At 53.1% G+C, this 21,446-nt stretch overlaps 6 protein-coding genes across 6 annotated transcripts; 4 read left to right on the top strand and 2 right to left on the bottom strand.

Moving 5' to 3' along the window:
- Positions 1 to 6,772: 6,772 nt before the first annotated feature.
- TGAM01_v208322 (6-phosphofructo-2-kinase) lies at positions 6,773 to 8,998 on the top strand (the record flags this gene model as incomplete). Its single annotated transcript, XM_018807918.1, has 3 exons — positions 6,773 to 7,041; positions 7,214 to 8,066; positions 8,141 to 8,998. 3 exons carry the CDS (start codon positions 6,773 to 6,775, stop codon positions 8,996 to 8,998), a joined length of 1,980 nt encoding a protein of 659 aa, XP_018658823.1.
- Positions 8,999 to 10,030: 1,032 nt separating this feature from the next.
- On the bottom strand, positions 10,031 to 11,368 carry TGAM01_v208323 (hypothetical protein; the record flags this gene model as incomplete). The annotated part of the gene is made up of 1 exon (XM_018807919.1): positions 10,031 to 11,368. One exon carries the CDS (start codon positions 11,366 to 11,368, stop codon positions 10,031 to 10,033), a length of 1,338 nt encoding a protein of 445 aa, XP_018658824.1.
- A 505-nt stretch (positions 11,369 to 11,873) lies between these two features.
- TGAM01_v208321 (DNA-directed RNA polymerase II subunit RPB3) lies at positions 11,874 to 13,155 on the top strand (the record flags this gene model as incomplete). Its single annotated transcript, XM_018807920.1, has 3 exons — positions 11,874 to 11,945; positions 12,026 to 12,594; positions 12,663 to 13,155. 3 exons carry the CDS (start codon positions 11,874 to 11,876, stop codon positions 13,153 to 13,155), a joined length of 1,134 nt encoding a protein of 377 aa, XP_018658825.1.
- A 620-nt stretch (positions 13,156 to 13,775) lies between these two features.
- TGAM01_v208320 (hypothetical protein) lies at positions 13,776 to 15,030 on the bottom strand (the record flags this gene model as incomplete). The annotated part of the gene is made up of 4 exons (XM_018807921.1): positions 13,776 to 13,860; positions 13,927 to 14,633; positions 14,778 to 14,788; positions 14,877 to 15,030. 4 exons carry the CDS (start codon positions 15,028 to 15,030, stop codon positions 13,776 to 13,778), a joined length of 957 nt encoding a protein of 318 aa, XP_018658826.1.
- Positions 15,031 to 16,225: 1,195 nt separating this feature from the next.
- Positions 16,226 to 17,290, top strand: TGAM01_v208319 (hypothetical protein; the record flags this gene model as incomplete). Its single annotated transcript, XM_018807922.1, has 1 exon — positions 16,226 to 17,290. One exon carries the CDS (start codon positions 16,226 to 16,228, stop codon positions 17,288 to 17,290), a length of 1,065 nt encoding a protein of 354 aa, XP_018658827.1.
- A 787-nt stretch (positions 17,291 to 18,077) lies between these two features.
- On the top strand, positions 18,078 to 19,664 carry TGAM01_v208318 (phenylalanyl-tRNA synthetase; the record flags this gene model as incomplete). The annotated part of the gene is made up of 2 exons (XM_018807923.1): positions 18,078 to 18,198; positions 18,316 to 19,664. The coding sequence occupies 2 exons, from the start codon at positions 18,078 to 18,080 to the stop codon at positions 19,662 to 19,664; spliced, it is 1,470 nt and encodes a 489-aa protein (XP_018658828.1).
- Positions 19,665 to 21,446: the final 1,782 nt, after the last annotated feature.

The raw sequence follows: 21,446 nt of genomic DNA, 5'->3' as shown, positions 1-21,446 counted from the left end.
AGACGTCGGCCACAAAAGCCTCTAGAAACCACTTCTTTCTGCCCATCTACGCCATCCGCGCCATCGCCTCATCCACCATTTCATGCTTGCCGCCACCAAGTACTAGATGCCAGCCATAACTATTTTTTCCCTCTTTCTCGAACTCGGACTTCTCTGCACCAATTAGGCAATGGAGACCTCCGCAACACCAATTGCCGTACCCCATCACTCTTCTCACGCGCCTTCGTCCTGGCCAGCAATGTTTTTTAATATCGGGCGACGCCACCAAATGCTTGCTGCACGCTGCGCTCTCGGAACTTGACCTCCCCTGTCAGCCTTGCCCCGATCGCCTCACTGGCTCTGATTCAAACGCAGGAACGTTGATGGTTCGTGGAATTCGGGGCTAGCAGGCGTCGTGCCCCCACGCCCTGGGTGCTGGAGGAGCTTGGCCCCTCATTTGCATCTTGCAAATATACGCTTGTCACAAGAACCTCTTATCCGCTCGGCTCTATTTGGGTAGTACGCAACGCCTGCTCCAGATCAATGGCTTCTCATACCTGGGGCACTGCGCGGGGCATGATGGGGGAAAGACGCTTAAGCGACACTCGCACCATCTCACCAGCTAGCTGTACTCATGCTCGTGCTCTGTAAGTGGCACAGGAACACTGCGGAGTAGTAGGCAGTAGTAATAACGAAGGCTCCGCAGACTACCGTCTAGCTAATGGATATATGATGCAACGTTTGGTTTTGGTGGTCCTGCCGAGCCCACCGAGATCGTCTAGACTTGACGATCAGGGTCTTGCGCTGATTTTGCTTTGCGCATCTCGCGCTTGGGGCTGTTTTCACGACGGGGACCAGGCCTGGCAAATTGGGCGCTTGGGACGCCGTCCAGCGGCAAATGCTCCGGTGATGCTGTATGCGCACTCGGAGTCCGAAGCGCACGCATTCACAAAAATTACAGCTCATTGTTCTGTCTTGTCAGCCATGTAAACTGATCTACAAGTGCATACTAAGCAAAATATCGACCCTGGTTCCTTCTGGGAAGATTTTGGAAAGCTCGCCATGCAAGCCGGACTAGAAACACCGAGCAGAGATTCTTCCTGCGGCTTGGCGTCCAATATCCAAGGTAGCCAAGGAGCGTGCGATAGCACACAAAACACACGATACACAGCACGGCTTACAAACTCGTGCTTATTTGCTCCAAATCCGTTCAAGAGCATCGCTTTTGCTGTCGAGCCTAGCGCACAGCGTGGTGCGAAGTATCTTTACTTGTAGATTGTGGCGATGTTGGCCAACAGAGCTGGCATGTTACGGTGACATGTTCTCCTACGTATGTACCGTCACCGAGATAAGCGTTGCTCATCTGCGACATACGACGCCTAGCACACCATGAGACTTTGGCCTGGCTCTCTGAGCTGGAACAAGCCCTGGGGGGCCGGGTAATGCTCCGCGCGAGCCGCTGGTTTGAGGGCAGGGAGTATCGGTATCATCGCCAGAACCTCCCAGACTTATCAAATCGCATGCTTTGTGCCAGCACAGCACAAGCCCGAGTCTTCAGCTGCGCGCTCGCTCATCGGCACGGCACATGATTATGTGCCGTTCAGCAGCACCATCGCCATGGCGCAGCGATCGATGCGATGGACACAAGCATATCAAGGGGCTGGAATGGCTAGCATTTCCCGCCTGACACGACTGTGCAGTGATGCTGTCAGGCCTGCTTCGCCATCCAGATGTGCACGTTGTCTCATGACTGGCAGAGGCAGATCCCAAGAGTGCAGCGCTGCCATTGGCCAAAAGGGGGCAGTAGCATCAATCATACTGCCATAAGTGGTAGGTATTACGGATTACGGCTGAGTCGCCGGACCATCATGGTCGGTCAGGCCTGCCAAGAAATGGTGAGATATGTGGCACGCCTCTGCTTGGGTTATCAAATCACACTTGCCGTCCACTGAGGCATCAATGTCTTGGGATATTACCATGGCGTGAAACCACTTGGCTAGACAGCTGGTGCTGGACGGGGTTAAAAGGAGGCGCGAACTGGCAAATTAAGCATGCGATGCGCAGCCATGTCTTTGGCCTGTCTGAGTCCCCCCTCCTTCATCTCATAGGCTGCTTTCTGCTAAGCATGTGTTACGGGTCTCACCTTAATCTCAACGACTTGGCTTGTTGAGGCCAATTTCATGTCTCAGCTATTGCGTGGGCTTGGACAGTTGGAGTTGGAGTTGGAGGCCAGCGGCCCGTGCCTGTCGGTACAGGAACGAGTACGGCGCAGGCTCAGGCAGCCACGTACTCGTACTAGCACTGTGTAATGCGAAAAGGGCCTGGTGCTGTTCTGGCTCGATATTGGCAGCTCACTGGTGTGTGAAGCCCCCCTGTAAACACCATCCGCCTCACCATTCATCTGAAGGAAGCACTAAGGTGTGAAAGGCATGCTGGTAAGTAATCCCATCCCAACGCTGCAACAGAGTGCCAGCACTCCTACTTACGTATCAATACGAGCTGGGTAGCCTGGCAAAGCCTGATGCGTAGTACCGATACTTTCAGCACGCCAAGGTTAGCACGCACAGCTGTTATGCGTCTCTCCCTAGTCCTAGTCCTGTATGACGTCGGCCAGCCTCTACTAGCGATGCAATGCATTAACAGGCTTTTCAACAACAGGGCTCAACAAGTTTTATCTTCCACTTCGTCTCAAATGCTACTAGCTGAGGTCACGCCCGCAGGCTAAGGCGAGGCCAAAGAGTCCGGGAGTGAAAGAGGCAAGATAAACGAGATGCTTCGTATTTGCGCTAGAGGAAGGGTCAAGCATCGTCAAGCGAGCCAAGCAAGGCTGGCGCGGCCCTTCTTGGCGCATGTACGCCTGTATCACGTCGAGCCGTGCGGTGACAACCCATTATTATTTATCAGATTTGCGATGCATGCAAATTTCACACCCATTGCCTATTACGTGAAGAGGGAGGGTAATGGCTAGCATGTTAATCACGGTGCCTAAGCTGACGACGGACATGTACTTTCGTGCCCTGAGAGAGTTGATCCGTGGCGTCCGGTGTGACTGGACGCCGCTATCGGCGACACGACACAAGAGATGATTGAATGAGGGGCTTTTGGTGTTCTGGGCAAAGTCCACTGATACTGGAAGACATGGGTTTAGGCGCAGTATGTCGCATTTCTAAACGGTTCTGCAAAGTATCGACCGCTGATGCCTGATTTTCGGCCATGCAGGGAGAACAACGGAGCATGACAAGACTACGAACCATTGCATACAAACACGACGAGGCGTGCTCTCGTAGCAGAGGGAGCACGACTCGAGGCTTTAGAGGATCGAGACAGACACCAGCCAGACAGGCCCCGTGGGGGTCTGGCCTTAATTGGTGCAAAAAGACCGCTGCAGCCAGTCAGATAAAGGGAGCGGCGCAAGCTAGCACGTGTTAGCGAACAGAGGCTGCCGTGAGTTGGGGCGGGATGGACACACCCACTCCCATGGTTTCTTCCAATCCAAAGGAATGGTTGAATTCATGGAAGGGCAGAAGCCATCTTGGTGTGTTTTTGCGGCTGTCACTAGCTGTACGGGGAAGAGTGGATTGGAGGAGACCTGAGTGTGGCGAGGCCAAGGAAAACCAGCAGAAGGGATCATCGCTGTTCCATCGATCAACATCATCGATATCATCATCTGCTACGCTGCTTGGCTGTATCAGCGTCGACATCTAGTCATGTCGCGCTGCTGCGTCGGTGAACGCAAATTACGTAGCTGCAACCGATCTCCCTACATCTCTCTAGAACAGCCCTCCTTCACTTTTCCTTTCTTCGCTGCAGCAGCGTGTCGCGGCTAACGATGATTAGCAGTGATGGGCAGAGGTGGGCCATATGATAGCGGCGATATGATCACAGAGACAGCTCCCACGCAGAGGCAGCTGAGCAGCACCGGCACTGGAGCTTCCGGCGGCTTGCAGGCAGGCTTACGGTTGGGTGGTTGCGCGCGGCACGCTTCTATTAATGTAAATCGCGGGGGAGGAGGGAGACAGATCCAAGGCAGCACCACATCGATCCTTGGAAGAGGTCGACTGGGACTGGGGGCCGGAGCTAAGAGGCTCAGAGGAGGATTGGTGAGACATGGAGGATGAGCATATCAGGTAAGGAAGCACAAGCGTGAGCACAGGCACAAGGCAATGAAGAGAGGAATTAACGGGAAAGCCGCCAAGAGCGCCAAGCATTAGATAAAAATACCGTCAAGAAGGGAGAGAAAGAGAAACAAGCAAAGGTCGGCCGATGGAGGCGGTTGTACTCCCGCTGCGCGACCATCACCAACCAGCACCTACAGCAGGTTCATGTCATAGGCCTGCTGTAATAGCAGCGGATAGCGGGAGATTGCAACAGCCACCGAAAAGGATACACGCCCCCCAGGAAGCACGCCCCCAAAGGATGTAGCCAAAGAGCGAGAGAGCTGCTACAGTACGCTACTCCTACTCCACTCAAGGGACCGGCCATCTCTCGGCGCGAGTCCGATCACAGAGACCCAGAATTCAGTCTACAGGGCCACTAAAGGCGCCACGGAGGGTTTCGGTGCTTAATAGAGTGAAGAAGGAAAAAGAAGCGTTCCCAACTTTCTTCTGTTTTTGCTACTAGGGCCGCTTCTTCCGCGGTGGCTTTTGTGGCTGCAGGCGTGGGCCAAAGAAGTTTAGGACGGACTGCTGCCGCCCACACGCTCTGCGAGAGGCGCCCTTGCTATGAGAGATGCGAGATGGAGATGGGAAGTGGGATGCGGAGGGGAGAGAGGAATATGTCCGATAGAGAAAATAGTGGTGGACGGTACTGGCAGGTCGGTTTACATGTGTGTACGAGCAGAGCAGAGTGGGCTGGACTGGGCCTTTGGGTGCGCCGTGGTACATCCGGAGCTCCATGATCCATGATTGGTACATGTGTGTTTACAGAGGTATGGATGGATGGACAGTACATGTATGTATGCACGGAGTTGGGACCGCCAGGTGAGTCGTTCTGTAGCCAGCTTGGTGCCCTTTTGGGGGGCTCGAGAGTCATCTGGACCGTACATATTGTATAAAGCCCTGCTCTGTTTCTCCCCGTCGATGCTGCATTGTCTGCTGGACCACGGACTTTTCTTCACCCTACTCTTACTTTCATTCTGCATCTCGTTGAACGAGGTGGCTGCTTGATAGTTGATACTGCAAGCTCAACTTACAACTAGCCAATCGATCCCCTTCCTATACTATAGGTATACCTCGGTGTCTATCTCGGGGCTTCACAGGCGTCTTGTCCCGTTTCCAAGGTTTGACCTGATAGGCCTTGTCATCGCCATTCGCTCCTTTGCCTACCGTATCTACTTCACGCCATCTTTATCGATCGACCAGCTCAGTCAGGTACCGGCCGGCCCGTTGTTCCCAGTATAGTATCTCCGACCCATCAGCTGGGCGAACCACGAACCTAGAACGTCACCTCACCTTACCTCACCTCACCTTATTTCGTCCATATCTGAGGCTCGCGGCTCGGCTTCGTATTGTCGAAACACCCAAAATTAGAAGCAATCCCGTCTCCTTGGTCGTCAAGCACTCCTTTCCTGGTGGCCATATAACGGGCTTCTGACGTATGTTGGCTCCCACTCACACCTGATCCATCACCTGTGGTTTTTGCTGTTTTATTGTGGGCTGGCTGGCGATTTCGTTGTATGAGGCGAGCCCGCTGCCCTATTATGGATCCCAGCTTATCTTTGGGCCTCTTATTGATTCAATTTCATGCACACGAGTAGCGACATGATGCTAACGATATACATCACACAGGTCTGGCAATATTTATATAATTATTTGCGTTTGGCTGTTGCCGGCATCACCACTCGCTTGGCCTTCACCTCTAACGACGACCTCGCCATATATTACAGCATCTCGCTCAGTCTCCCTTCCCAAACTCGTCTCTCGTCTAGTGCCAGCTTATCTTCCCTGTTCAAGAGGGCAACGATCTGCTGCTCGCACCGGATTCGCCCAAAAAGTGCCAGCCGGCTCCACCCCAACAGACAGTGCAAAGTACCAGTACCTGCAACCGTACCAGTACCTCGCTCCTCTGTCAGCCTGCCATTCCCGCTGCGACAGGCATCACCAGCCGCTACAACCTCCAAATCGGTCCCCCAGCGCGCACGCCCCCACCCCCCAACATCCAAGTACCGCTACCTGCAGCTCGCCGCACCGGCCCCGTCGCCACGCGCTGTGCTTCACTTCCATCACTGGGCTACTCCCTGGAGCGGTCGCTGACACCCCCGAACCCCCCCCCCCCGAATCGCAGCCTCCCAGGGCCCTGGCCCGTTAACCTCAGCCACCCCTTCCAGGCGCTCCAGCCCACTCGTCCACCCACGAGCCGGTCTCGCAGAACGCTAACACGCCATTGGACGCACACATGCTGCAGGCCATTAATTTTCCTGCGAGTGCGAGCCGCCTTCCTGGTTCGCCTCCCCCGACGTTTGCGTCAAAACACAGGCATCTGGCCGCCAACCTTGATCTTGCAACTCTCCAGATGCCTTCCGCAATATCGTTTCGAAGAGAAGGTGTGTAGCCCAGTCCTCACTTTTTCGTCACTGCGAACTCAATCCCCATCGACGGGGAGTCTTTTCTTCAAAACTCTATTTTTCCCTTTCTTAGATCTGCCCACCTTCTTTAATCATCTCTTTTTCTTCCCTCTTTCATCCCGCCATCTACGTTTTTTTTTTCCTTCGCGCCTCTACTTACTTACCTGCCCCTCGCCGCAAACAGACGCTGGCCGACGACTCGCAAAGCAATCGGCACTCGCCAAACTGGTCATGAACAACCAGCTCTTCGCATCTCCGCCGTCACCTCCTTCAACTTCTCCCTCGTCGACATCGCCCACGTCGACATCGCCCACGTCCCCCGAGCTGGAGCAGCATCCCCACCAACTGGCTGTGCTGCCGCCCCCCACCAAAGATGTCTACGGCCCTCTCCAAGCTCCCATCCCGTCCATGGCCAATGCCGTGCGCATCATGAACGACTTGACGGACACGCCTCCGTACTCGAGGAGCGTCACGTCGACTGCGCCCAGCTCGCCGCGAATGTGAGTGCCCAGAAATGCCGTCACCCCGCATATCCCGGTGGATTTTTTTTTTTCTCATTCTCTCTTGGCTTCTTCCTTGAACCACTCATTATCTTGGCTACTACTATCGCCATCTCTTATCGTATCGTTTGTGCGATGACGGCATCTTACTAATTGACATTTGGCATGATAGTCCTCCCCAGCGACAGAACTCTGGCAGCCAGACCCCGCGAGTTCGGCCCCATGCGACGACGCTCAACATTCCGGGCATGACCAGGTCCAAGGTCTCTCCCGACGGACGAATTCCCCAGCGCGATGTGGCAGCCAAGCTTGTCATTGTCATGGTCGGCCTGCCCGCCCGTGGAAAATCCTACATCACAAAGAAGCTGCAGCGCTACCTGACGTGGCAGCAGCATGAATCGCGCATCTTCAACGTGGGTAACCGACGACGCAAGACGGCCGGTCGCAAAGTCTCAATCCACCCCAAGTTGGCCCCAGAACCCGATTGCCTGGACCCTCCTGTGCAGGCCGCCGAGATCTTGCTGAATGGCTTCCCGGCTCCCAGCGACGGCTTGAGCCCCCGATATCAGGACGAGCCTACTGAGTTTAATCTGGATCAAGCCATCGAGGAGCAGAAGGACAATGACCAATCGGCGCAATTCTTCGATCCCAAGAACGAAAGGGCAGCAGCCATGAGAGAGCAGGTGGCAATGGACACCTTGGACGAGTTGTTGGATTATCTCCTGAATGAGGGCGGTGCAGTTGGCATTCTTGATGCCACCAACAGCACGATTGCGCGAAGGCAGCATGTGGTTGACCACATCAAGCAGAGAGAACCCAAACTTGGCATTCTGTTCATTGAGAGCATTTGCCACGATAAAGACCTGCTTGAGGCAAACATGCGCCTGAAGCTTTCTGGTCCGGACTATCGGGATAGGGACCCTATCAAGTCGCTGGAGGACTTCAAGGCTCGAGTGGCCGCCTACGCCAGTGCATACCAGCCCCTCGGAGACTACGAGGAGGAGCACGATATGCAGTACATTCAGGTAAGCTAGCACAACAAGATCCATACCTTTTGTGTTCCCCTTTATTCCATCATGCCGCTAACCTGGACTTGTAGATGGTTGATGTCGGCCGGAAGCTGATTCAGCACAGGCTCAAGGGATTCTTAAGCGGTGGGCTTAGCACCTATCTCTCGAGCTTCAATCTCGCCCCTCGGCAAATTTGGATCACCAGACACGGCCAGAGCCTAGATAATGAGCTAGGCAGGTTAGGTGGTGACTCGCCTCTTACCGAGAAAGGCCACTACTACGCCCAGGCTCTTCATCGGTTCATCACACAGAAGCGAAAGGAGTGGATCATAGAGCAGAAGAACAAGATGGCGCAGGCGAAATTTCCTCCTCTTCCTGGCGACAACACTCCCCCTTACCCCGACATGTACAGCGACGTCGACGACAAGAATTTTTGCGTCTGGACGTCAATGCTGCAACGCAGCGTAGAGACAGCCGAATACTTTGATGTCGACGACGACTATGACGTCAAGAATTGGGAAATGCTCAACGAGCTCAACTCTGGCCAATTTGAGGGCATGACTTATAAGGAGATCGCGCAAAAGTGCCCCGAGGAGTTCAAGAAGCGTGCCCAGGACAAGCTTAATTATATCTACCCGGGCGTTGGTGGTGAGGGCTATCTCCAGGTTATTAGCCGCCTACGCGACATGGTGCGGGAGATTGAGCGCATCACAGACCACGTTCTCATCATTGGACACCGGTCTGTTTGCCGTGTCTTGATGGCCTACTTCATGGACCTGACGCGAGAGGACATTACCGATATGGATGTGCCTTTGGGCATGCTTTATTCGATCGAGCCCAAGCCTTACGGTATTGCCTTCCATGCCTACCGATATGACGAGTCGCGAGGCTGGTTTGACGAGCTTCCCAATTACAGGCCTCAGAAGGCTGCTAGGGGCAGCGTCTGATGGCTTCCTTTTTTTCCCCCATTCTCCATCTTTCCTTTCTTTTCTTTTCCTTTATTTTTCTTACTGTCTCTTAAGATATCCGCCGGGATAAGCAGGCCAGGCAATGCATTAGCTGTACAATACTAACGGAAACAAATTTCGGCGTTGGAACGGTACACGCGGAAGGATCGCGATGTTTACAGGGGAATGGACGCATTAAATTCAGGGAGAAATAGGACACACAAGCATAACACGAACGACTGCAGCTCTTTCAATCTTCAACCAGAGGACGACGAAGAGTAGCTGTTGATCACGGGTGAACACAAGTCTGTCTGTGAATTGTGGCATTGAAAATGCTTTGTTATTTGTCTTTTTCTCCTTTGTCACCTTTACTTTTCTTTTTTTTTTTTTTTCCTTTTTAGCTGCCTTGATTCATTCTAGGCAAGCTCGTGGCGTTTACGGGGAGGTAATAGGAACGAAGGAATGTGGAACTTTAGCCGGCTCATGGACTTGATTTTAATTGTTTTTTGCTTTCTTCTTCTTTTCTCTGTCGGTTTTCGTGTGCCGACTTTTGTTACTTTTCCTGCGACGAAGACTAGACGAGTAAAAAAGTAATGTACTTTTTTGTCTTTCATGTTTGTTTGTTCTTCTCTTTTCAAGCACAGAATGAAAAGTATTGCAAGATGTCTTTTTTTACTTCGCGTCTAGTTGAGATAGATTTAGGTTGTCTTGCGAGTGAACAGATGATGTAGTATCTTCATCACAGAATTGACTGCTTGACTTGAAGAGAAATTTTTCATGATGATGCGCCTGACTTGCTATATCTTTTAACGAATCATCTTTTGATCCGTCAGTGCTACTGTGCCACTGGCAAATATGATGCTACAATAGTCCAGCCCATTATGTATCTCGTAGAACAAAAACAATAACCCCCTTTTTAAATCCTGAACGCCGTGCCATGCAACTACCGTAAGGAGTCCCTATTTTTCCGTTTTGGTATGAAAATCTTTGACAAGTAATAAGTAACCACCATCCCAAATCCAATACCGCTTTTCACTTTTCTCGGGCCAGCACCATCTTTTCTCTCTCGCCCTTGCGTGCTTGGAACTGCTTGCTCGAGTGCTTCCGCTCGTTCTCCTCCCTTCGCTTGATGGACTTGAGCTCCTCGTTTTTGATCTCGCCGGCCTTCTTGATGACCTTTGGCAGGTGGCGGTGGCGCTTGATGCGGTTGATCTCGGGCATGTGGCCGAAGCGTTTGACGAGGGCGTCGTTGTACTCGAGGGCCTGGCGGTGGCGGGCCGACTTGATGCCCTGGCGCTGGGAGGCGTTTGCGCGCCAGATGCGCACGTTGCCGTCGTCGGAGCCGGACAGGACGTATTTAGCGTCAGGCGTCCACTTGGCGGACATGACGCGCTGCATGCGCTTGGTGTGGTAGACGTCGCGGGCGTGGCCGCGGTCGCGCTCCCACAGGCGCACGGTGCGGTCCCAGGAGGCGGTGACGAGCTCCTCGCCGGTGGGGGAGAACTCGACGTCCATGACGGCGGCGACGTGGCCCTTGAGCACGTTGCGCGCGCGGTCAATCTTGCGCATGTCGAAGAGGTAGACGTTGTGGTCCTCGGAGGCGGCGGCGAAGTTGAAGGCCTCCATGGGCGACCAGGCGATGCGGTTGCAGGCAAAGGTGAGGACGGACTTGGCGACGGGCGTGGCGGTGCGCAGGTCGTAGATGACGATGGAGCGGTCGTTGGAGCACGAGGCCAGGACGGACGTCTCGACGTGGTTGAAGGCGACGTTTGTGATTGTGTCGGTGGAGGTCGGCCAGTGCAGGACTTCGGGCGCGGCGGTGTGGCGCTCGAGGTCGTAGATGGAGATTACGCTCGACGCGGCGGCAAAGGCATTGCGCGAGCGGTGGTGGGATAAGCTCGTGAAAGCGCCGGCTCCGAGCCACGATGAGATGGGCGCGGACTCGCTGGGCAGGTTGTACGGGTCGAAGAGCTTGATGGAGCGGTCCGCGGCGCAGGTCAGAAGCTTCTGGTCGCGCGTCCACTCGAGGCCCTTGACGATATTTTCGTGCGCCGTCGCATGCCATATTTCCTCTCGGCTGGTCAAGTCCCAGACCTTGACGACGCCGTCGCCGCTGCCGCTGGAGAAGCGCTCGAGCGCGTTGGGGTCCTTTGCGATGGAGTAGACGCCGTCGACGTGGCCGCGGCCCAGCTGGCCGATGAAGGGCGCGGCGTGCATGCGCTCGAGCTTGACGGCGTTGAGGGCGCGCTTGTACTCGCGGGCGCGCTCAAAGGGGTGGATGGCCGAGTCAAGGTTCCGGGGCTGCTTGACGGTGTCGGTGCCAGGGGGCTGCTGGGCCGATACGGATCGGCTGATGGCTTTGATCTTCATTGTGGGCTTTGATTTCTCTTGTAATACTCGTGGTGTTTGTTGGTTGTAACAATTGAGACTTTTCGAGAGGTATTGGGGGGTCTAGTTTTAGTTGACAGAAGTAGTATATGCGTCTACTAACTATTCCGATATCCAGTGTTTGGTGTTTTCGCGGGGAGATTTTTTTCGTTATCGCAAAGCTTAGCATGGGTGGCCGATAAAGAACGTGGAATTACTAATGATCCGACTCTAAAGCTCTAATCGATATGGGTGGCGCGCGCCCGCTGCAGGGGCTCTAGCGGTGCGTTGAAGCGCATTGGAGACTTTGCTGGCTCATCTTTCCTTCACTTTCTCTCACGCCAAACGTCTATCAGAGTTTCTTGAAAAGCACTGCAAACCCCCTCTTTTTCCATATTCTTATTGTTGTTTGATTGAAAAATTTTGAGAGCAAGGACCGAATTCTTCAGCTTTTCTCTCACGCGCGCCCCCGGAGTCGGGCTAGCTTTTCTTCTTCTTCTTCCCCAAGATGGATGCCTTGCACTATGATCCGATGGCTATGGATGGGGAGCCGGAACAGCCCCAGGTCAAGATCTCAGCGGTATGAAGAATCTAGCTTTGGGTACACACTTCTCTTTATGAATCAAATCTCCTAACGTTTTCATGTTGCTCTCACCTTAGGCCGATAGCACGCGCGTGGACTTTGAGCTTTCAAGAACGAACCTGCCCTTCGCCAACGCCCTGCGGCGAATCATCCAGGCCGAAGTACCGACAATCGCTGTCGACCTGGTAGAAATCGAGGTCAACAGCTCTGTCCTGGCTGACGAATTCATCGCACATCGACTGGGCCTTATCCCCCTCGACTCAAAGGGCGTCAACGAGCTCAACTACTCCCGTGACTGCGACTGCGAACAGTACTGTGAGCACTGCTCCGTCAGCCTGACGCTTCACGCAAAATGCACCAGCGACGAGATCATGAAGGTCTATGCGCGAGACTTGGTTGTGGATGGACGACATGCGGGCTCTGTCGGAAACCCCATCATCACGGATCCGGAGGGCCTGGGGTGTTTGATTGCTAAGCTGCGGAAGGGTCAAGAGCTGAAGATTACGTGCATTGCGAAGAAGGGAATTGCAAAGGAGCATGCGAAGTGGATGCCTACGTCGGCGGTTGGCTTTGAATACGATCCTCACAACAAGCTGCACCATCTTGATATGTGGTTTGAAAATAACACTGATCCAGAGAAGGAATGGTAAGTTTGCGTCCTCTGTCCAAGGAAAGGTAAGTTAAGATTACCAATCTAACGTATGTATGCTCCAGGCCAAAGAGCAAATATGCTCAGTGGGAGGAACCCCTCCAAGAGGGCGAGCCCTTCAACTTCGACGCTGTGCCGAATCGATTCTACTTTGAGGTCGAAGCGTCGGGAACCATGGAGCCGGATTTGATCATCCAGGGGGGGATTCGAGTTTTGCAGCAGAAGATTGGCGGGCTATTAAAGGGTCTCGACCCAAGAAAGTACGGCGGCGACGATGCCGACATGGACGGCCCTCGGAGCCCGGATATGAACATGGACGGCGGTACTACACCATGGGGGCAGGATGGCGGATACACAACTCCCTACGGAAACAACACGGCGTACGGAGGTGGTAATACGGCATACGGAGGAGGCACTTCATATGGGGGCAGCGCAACTGCCTACGGAAGCGGTACGGCATACGGCGGCAGCTCGACAGCATATGGCGGCTCGGCGGCCGGGTCGGGTAGCGGCGGATACGGCTCAGGACCTTATAGCCAAGGCAGCTCTTGGCAGTAAACGGATTAGGGGGAGGCGTTTGAATGGGATGACTGGGACTTTCTTTTTTTGTCAACTCTCGCATAAAGCAAGGATGAGTTTTTATTTATTTTTTCACGCTTCTGGATTGTACAATATTTTGGGATCGACAGCGTTAATAGTTAGAGAGGTGAGTGCAAAAACATTCTTCTCAAAAAGTAGAAAGGGGGAAAAAACTTGAAAAGACGTTTCGGAGAAAGTAATATCATACTATTTGCATATCATGCTTTTGAATCGTCTGTCTGCACGTCTGTCTGTGTGACACCCTTTTTTTGTTCATTCTACCAATCTGTCATTGTATCTATATGCGGAGATTATGCTGGAAATATGACTACATGAGAGAGCACCATGGCCCCTCCTCTGCTATTTGTGTTTACATAGCTATGTGTGTGTCTACTATAAATGACACATGAGAAAAAATGATACAAGAGTATGCAAATAGAAGGAACAGAAATGCAAGTCGCCCAATAGTCTAACAAAACGCCGCCACGTTCTATACAAGTTCCCATCAGCCACTCTTTGAGGAATTTTTATGTATTTCCTGTTTCCCCCTTTTATCCAAGATGTGTTTTTTTTTCTCTCTTCTTCATCTCCTGGTGAATCTATGTCGCCTTTTCATCCACGCCTTTTACTTTTCTATAAACCTTGCGGTGCATCTCTAGGAAGACGAATGTACAGATGGTGTGTCTACCGAAGATTTTAACGTTAGTGAGGTTCAAACGTAGGGGGGGTATACGAGATTCGTCGACTTACGGGCCAAGTCGCAGGAAGCTGGGGACCCAGCCCTTGAACATCCAGCGAATGCCCTCGGCTCTGTTGATGTCGCTTATCAGATGGAGGATGCCCTGCTTATGCGACGTGGACATGACACGCGTCTTGATGACATCGATTGGACTCGTTGCCGTCGCCGCCGCCAGACCAGCCAGGAACGAGGCCGTAAAGTGCGTTGTGAGGGTATCGCCCATGGGGGTGTAGTCCAGCAGCAGGCGCTTGAACGTGTCGTACGTGGCCAGCTGCCCGGCCGTCATGACCGCCGCGCGACAGCTATTGGGCAGCCAGCCGCGGAACCAGCTCAGGGCGCCCTCCTCCCTGGCCATGCGGACCATGCCGTCGACAGCGTGCTTGTAGTTGCGACGCTCGGCGGGGGGCAGCGCGGCGTCGTGCTGCATGCGCACGTTGATGACATCAGCAAAGTTGCCGGCGACGCCGCCGACGAAGCCCGAGGCCATGGCCATGCCGATGAGCGCCGGGAACGAGGGCTCCTTGCCGTCGTGGGAGCGGATGTAGCGCTGCTTGATCTCCTCGTAGATGCCGAAGCGGGCGGTCGAGTAGGTCAGCTGGCGGAGCAGCGAGGCCGAGATGCCGGTGTAAAGGCCGAGGGGGCCGTCGTTCTTGAGGATGTGGGCAAAGGTGCCGCTCATGGATTTGGGGGCATCGGGTTTGCGCGTTTGGAGGCGGACCTGGGGTAAGGAGTTAGAGACGATGGGAGGTTGAATTGCTTATCAAGAGAATGTTCAATTCGGATTGTGCCATTGCGATTGGGAATCCTTGGAGTCGCAAACACTGGCGCAATCCTTGCTGCTATCATATCAAACACTGCGTACCTTGACTATATCTTTTGGGTCAGCACGAAGTTGAAAGGGGAAGGGCGCGATATTGACATGGGAGAGTTCAAGATAACAAGAGAGAGAGTCGCAACATACTCAAGTCCAATGGATGTGTCACGCAAGCCGCCATACTGCTTGCGCTGCCTCCAAACCAAAAGGGATACCGCATGGCCGGCGCTCTCTGCTTCGTCTTCTTCTTCTCGCCGGCATGAAGCTGAGCCGAGGAGGCGGCTTGTGTTGCTGATGTCATCTTGGGGGCAAGTTGCGCGCAACACCAGAAGCGTTGTCTGTCAAGAGAGTTGCTGCAGAGGAGACGGACGACGAGAGAAACTACGGGGACATTCCGCCGGAGGGAAGCATTCAAAAAATGAGCAAAGAAACAAGGCTTTATTTATTTCCCGTATCTCGACAAAAGAGCTTTTTCCCCTGTCCCGCCTTTTCTTGGTTTTCCCACGATATCCGAGATTCGGGGGAGAGACAAAAAGATGAGAATGGTAGTAAAGAAGAGATATGAAGAGAGAGAAGTGAATAAGAAGACGGCGACTGGTGCACCGACAGACGAAAGCTTTGAAAAGCGACAGCCGTGTTAAAAGGCTATTAAAGACGAGAGAGAGAGAAAGAGTTGACGATGTATGACGGAGAAAAAAAAAGAGACCAATCACAAGAAAAGATCAGCGTCGTCGGCCGTTGATTTCTGGGTCTGAGCTGCTGATGCTCCGTACTTCGCACTTGCAAGACGGCCTTTATCAGCCCCCGTTGATTTTTCTTATCGCGATCGGCTAATTTTTTGCAGGTTTTCCGTCCGTTGAAAGCCTTGAATTCTCTCGGAGCGGACTGCCGCGCCGGGCCGAAAGGCGGTCAGAGCTGGCGAGCTGCGCAAACCGGCGGCATAATTTACAGGGCCATGCATGTGCTGCGGAATTGGATATGGGCTGACAGGTAACCTGTCAAGTTCCTTTTCTACTCTTGTGACAGGCGAGGCGCATTGCATTTTTTTTGCTGCGTTATTACGTATCCAAGGGTGCAGCAGCAGCAGCAGCGCAGCCGGACTTTTTTTTCTCTGCAGCTGTTACGTGCGAACCACTAATCATAGTACACAGCATAGGCTATTAGTCGGTGAATTGAGCGGCTGGCGGGGGTTCCCAAAGAGGCCAGGACAAGACATCAACAAAATCGCATGACGGCTGTCGGACCGCCCTCACCGTTCGTTTCTCCTCATTCATCCATACTCTTTGCATCTGCTTTTTCTTCCTCCGGCGCTCGGCAATCTTCATTCGCTACGCGTGTTGCTGCTCCGCTTATTTCGTGATTATGCTTACGTTGCTGTGAAATTGTGAATTGGGCTCCGCATATTGCATGAATGAGGTGACTTGAGTGAGGGAGGGCGTGGCACAAGAGGGCGTCGAGATATAAAACACCAAGGCACGCAACGACTCTGGCCAGAGATGGCTTCGGTTGGCCTGGATGTCGTCTCTCGTCCGCATCATGAATCGCCGTTCGACGCGCTCCAGCGGGAGCAGGAGGACGCCATCATCAGAGTCGCGGGTTACCGTCGAGAGGACTATGCCATCTTGACTGTGTGTGTCTCGCACAGCGACCACTGCGCCGTGAAGTCGTCGATTTTGACATCAAGCATCGTTCCCAGGACGGGACTCGGTGCCTTTGACCAGCTCCCCGTAGAGCTGCAGCTTCAGACTCTCCGCCAGATGGATATGCAGTCGCTCTTCAACCTCCGCCAGACCAACCTCAGGGCCCGCCAGCTCGTGGACTCGCTGAAAGAGTACAAGGCTGCCGTATCTTATGGCCTGACGGCATACTGCGCGCTGCTGCGAACCAACCTCGCTACGCATGTCACGCTGCTGGATTTCTACCGAGTGCTGTGTTCCAAAGAGTGTGCCTTTTGTGGCAAGTTTGGCGGTTTTGTCTTTCTACCCACGTGGATACGCTGCTGCTTTGAGTGCATCGAAGAGGACCCGGAAACAAGAATGGTGAGGGTGGCCGAAGTGAGGAGGCTGTTTCGGCTCTCGCGCACCGAGGTCAGCCAGCAGCGGTCATTTCAATCGCTGCCGGGGCTGTATACCGAGGGCCTATATTCGATGAGAAGGTCCTATCAGCAACACCGAATCAAACTCGTGCCCTATTTCCCAGCCATGAAGGAGTTTGGAGACCGGCTGGAGACGGGGGCTGCCCATTCGCATAGGCCCTTTTGGGACCCGGTTCACAACTTCATGGCGTCGTGCGAACTTCCATACTATGATCCGCAGACCCAGGTGGTTGAAAGCGGCATCTCATGTGCCGGCTGTGAGAGGAAAGAAGATGGGCAGCCCGTTGGATTGAATCCTCCGTTTGGGTATAATGATCTGTTTGATGAGAGACCCTGGAGTGAAGTTTTCTCGCGAGAGGGCTATTTGAAGCATTTCAAAATCTGTGCGCGGGCACAGGCGCTGTGGAGGTCTAGCCCGGAAGCTGCCCTCGAGGCTATGATCAGACGGGATTCTCATCATTTGTGAGCAGTTTGTTATTTTGACCTGCGAAGTTTTGAGTATTGGGTCCTTATGCCTGGAGCATAGGGTGTTAAAAGGTGGAAGCATGTGCTTAGTTGAAATACCATGAGCTGAGGGTAAAAGATGAGGCATGAGCTGTGATTCACAACAAGACTGCCGGGAACGATGTCTAACGGATTCAACTGATGAAAGAGCAGTAGTATACGGAGAGCATTTTTCTGGAGTAAGGTGTCAAATAGCATAGCGTAGCATGCATAGTATATAGCGTCTGATTCTAGTCAATATGTTGTATGAATCCGGCGTCTAGACACAATTTACTCGTGCAAACATTGCAAGACATAGAGAAGAAGAAAAAAGAAGAAACAAGAAGAAGAAAAGTACATCGAGGCCAATTCATGCAAATGGCAAAAATACAAGTTGACGAGAGTGGGACTCGAACCCACGCGGATTGCTCCACCAGGAATTGCTGTTAAGGTAGCCTTAACCTGACGCCATAACCAACTCGGCCATCTCGCCAATCCATTTGATATTGAGGCAACGGACCGGAATGCGCCTATGAAGCTCAAGCTCTAGGGTATCGCTTTTTTTTTCTTCGATTCCCCACTTCGATGCGGCATATGCGTTTAAGCGGGCATTGGCGGGATGGCATGAGCTCAGTCGTCCAAACTCATCAATGAGAGAACACTGGATGACGGCTTTTCACGATTGACTGTGCTCTCGGCGATTTTTGGGAGCTGTTCCAGCTGTCTTTCAATGAGGCAGTAAGAGAGTATCTTGCATTATTGCTGCTAAGATGGCGTGTGCTAGAGTGGGAAGCATGCGCTGCTTGCTTGGCCCCTCGTTCAGAGCTCGACAGCTCTCATTGAGCTCAAAACCGCTGCGACAGGGATTTGCCTGTCGCTTCTATTCTGCAGGTTAGACAAATTCCGCATAAGTCATGTTATAAGGCGAAAAAAGAGAGAAGAGAAAAAAAAATAAAAGAGAATATCGAGTTCTGATTCTAATCTGTTTTTTCTATCATCGACTTCCAGCCTCAAAAACCACATCCGAGGATTCAGCATCAACAGTCACTATCCGAGGAGACACACACCCTACAGCCAAGCCGTGGTTCAACGTTCCGCCAAACATCGTCTCCAAGACCTCCAGGCGTCTGCACCTTCAGCCTGACCACCCGGTCTACATCACCCGGCAGATTATCCAGTCCAACTTCCCCCAGCCGACATACAAGTACTACAACGAGTACAGCCCAGTGGTGACGACGAAGCAAAATTTCGACTCGCTGGGCTTTCCGCCGGATCACCCAGGGCGAGCACTCACTGACACGTACTATATCAATGACAAGCTGCTGCTGAGGACACACACCAGCGCACACCAGGCAGATACCTTTAGGGCGAATGAGAGCGATGGATACCTCATCTCGGCGGATGTCTACCGGCGAGACGCCATCGACCGCAGCCACTACCCAATCTTTCACCAAATGGAGGGTGCCCGGTCATGGGACCGGAACAAGGTGCCCAACGGAGACATTGCGGCCGCCGTCATGGAGGACCTCGAGCGCCTGCCGAAGCACGACGTGGTTGTGGAGGATCCCAATCCTCCCATGCACCCAGAGCGGAATCCGCTGCAGGATGCGCATCACTCGGCAGCAGAGGCTGAGGCTTTGGGAAGGCATCTAAAGAGGTCACTTGAGAACATGGTTGTTGACATCTTCACGCGGGCAAAGGCAGCAGCCATCAAGGACGACCCGGATTTCGTGGATGAGCCCCTGAAGATGCGGTGGGTAGAGGCATATTTCCCGTTTACGAGTCCATCATGGGAGTTGGAGGTGTACTACGCAGGCGACTGGCTAGAGGTTTTGGGCTGTGGCGTGGTCAAGCAGGAGCTCTACATCAACGCCGGCGTGCCATCGCAGGTGGGCTGGGCTTTTGGCATCGGCATCGACCGCATCGCCATGCTGCTGTTCAAGATCCCGGATATTCGGCTTTTCTGGTCAGAGGACAAGAGGTTCCTGTCTCAATTCACCGGCGTCTCTGCCAACCTGGATACGCTCAAGCGCTTCGTGCCTTTTTCCAAGCACCCGCCCAGTCCCAGAGACGTGTCGTTTTGGATGCGCTCGACGTCGTCTGCGGCTGGTGGGAACGACAGGGACATTCTCCACGAGAACGATGTGATGGAGCTGGTCCGCAGCATTGGGGGCGATGAGGTTGAGAGCGTGAACCTCATTGACGAGTTTGTTCATCCCAAGACGGGGCGGAAGAGCGTGGCGTACCGCATCGTCTACCGGCACCTCGAGCGCACAATGACTGGCAAGGAGACGAATGACCTTCACGAGAAGGTGAGGGAGGCCCTGGTGGAGAAGTTTGGCGTTGAGCTACGGTGAAGGGTGACAATGCAAACGGCGATGATTTGAGGAGGAGGATGTTTTTGGCTTTCTTGTACATATCAATGGGGGGGGCTGAGTGAGGCTTGGCCAGCACGCTATCAATTAGTCTTACGTGTATGGAAAAGGGGGGGCGAAGGAGGAAATCGCCGCAGCGAAAACCCTTGTTGAAGCTTTGATGCCGGAGTAGCACTGAGGCTGTAGAAGTGAGCTGTGAGGTGAGGGGAAAATAGCCCCGGGCTGAGCTTGGCGAGCTTAATCGAGATCTCGAAACAAGCGCGATATGTGTTGGTTGTCAGTATCACATGAAGCATGTGCGTGTGTTACATGCCAACTCAAACCTGTCAACCAACCTTGTACTATATTAGTAGTAGCATCACCAATCTCACGAGAGACATACTCCATCTTGAACCTCATTTGCCTCGATTCTGTATACGCCCTCCGAATACGCTACATGAATACGGCAATATAGAATATACGAGTAATCAATACACGTTTACTGGTGAACAAAGGATGAACACTCTTCCACAAGCGCCCCGTAGTCAACCTAGCAGGGCATACATAGGGTCACCACTGGTAGGTATTGCTGCGCCTCGCCGCTTTGACAAGCACAGATGCCAGCTCAGGCTCTGTTCAATGCCCAGAATTCCAGCGAGCAAGGCTGGATTCGGAGCCGACGGTGACGTGGCAGGGCAGAGAAAGCGCTGCACTGCGGCACGTTCGGCACGATTTAGACAGTCGGGGGGATACTTTTTTCTGAACAATGGATTGTTGGGGGGTGGTTAAGCGAAATGAGGTGTTGCTGTGCATACGATGTTCTTTCTTATGCCATGTTGAACGTTGTTGAGAGGGAGTGAGGCTGAGCCACAGAGGCATTCCGCATGTGGCTGGGCTGGACTCGATACGCAAGTGACCCTGTTGATGAGTCAGCTGTGTCTTGGTAGAATGACGTTGTGTGAGGCATCCCATCGGGCTGGACAGGTGAAACGCAGCCCTCTTTTAAGGTTGCCTCGTGGCTTGTTTCGGCATAGACATTACTCATTCTAGCTCTACTTGTACATGGGTTTAGTAAATGGTATGTCGCTTCTGGATGTTGGAAAAAGAAGAAAAAAAGCTTAACGTAATGGCGTAATGGTAGAGGCTGGGCTTGCCGGGACGTCAGCGCAGGGCCCCGGATGGGCGATTGTACATGCAAGTAGTAGTAAACGAGTAAACGAATGCGAGCCTTGACAGCATCTCATGCAATCTTTCATTCACAAATACAGTAAGCCGCTTCACTACATGCCTATCTTGGAAGATACGTCTGCATTCCTAGTTTAAAAAAAACCATGGAGTCTATTGGGAGGGATATTTGTCTCAAGATGGATACTCGATCGAATAGACTGCTGCAATGATACTAGCACCATGCACAAAGGTTCCCTCGGAGGGAGTCTCGGGCTTGGCTGGGTTTGGAATTATCAGCGGCACGGCACAGCTCAGCACAGCAAACTTAGCTATCAAGGACGAGCGACAAGGCATTTACCAGTGCTATCAAAGACTACCTAGGTAGCAGGGAGGAGAAGAAAATGACAGCCAAAGGTGAATGGCATGACTTGACACAGCCCACGTTACGGACGTGATGGCAGAGAGGAGAGTCGTACGTAAGTTTTGGACGCTGCACTGCCGCCGTGTTTGATCGCCCTGGATCAAAACAAGTGGGTTAAAGCGGGCACGATCAGACTATGCAGCGATGCAGCTTGGAATCTGAGCACGGAATGATTACAGAAGTTGGTTTGCAAGGGA

This window comes from Trichoderma gamsii (genome assembly GCF_001481775.2).
Source record: "Trichoderma gamsii strain T6085 chromosome Unknown Scaffold_34.2, whole genome shotgun sequence".
Taxonomy (NCBI): Eukaryota; Fungi; Ascomycota; class Sordariomycetes; order Hypocreales; family Hypocreaceae; genus Trichoderma; species Trichoderma gamsii.
This window is presented reverse-complemented; position numbering and strand designations above follow the sequence as displayed.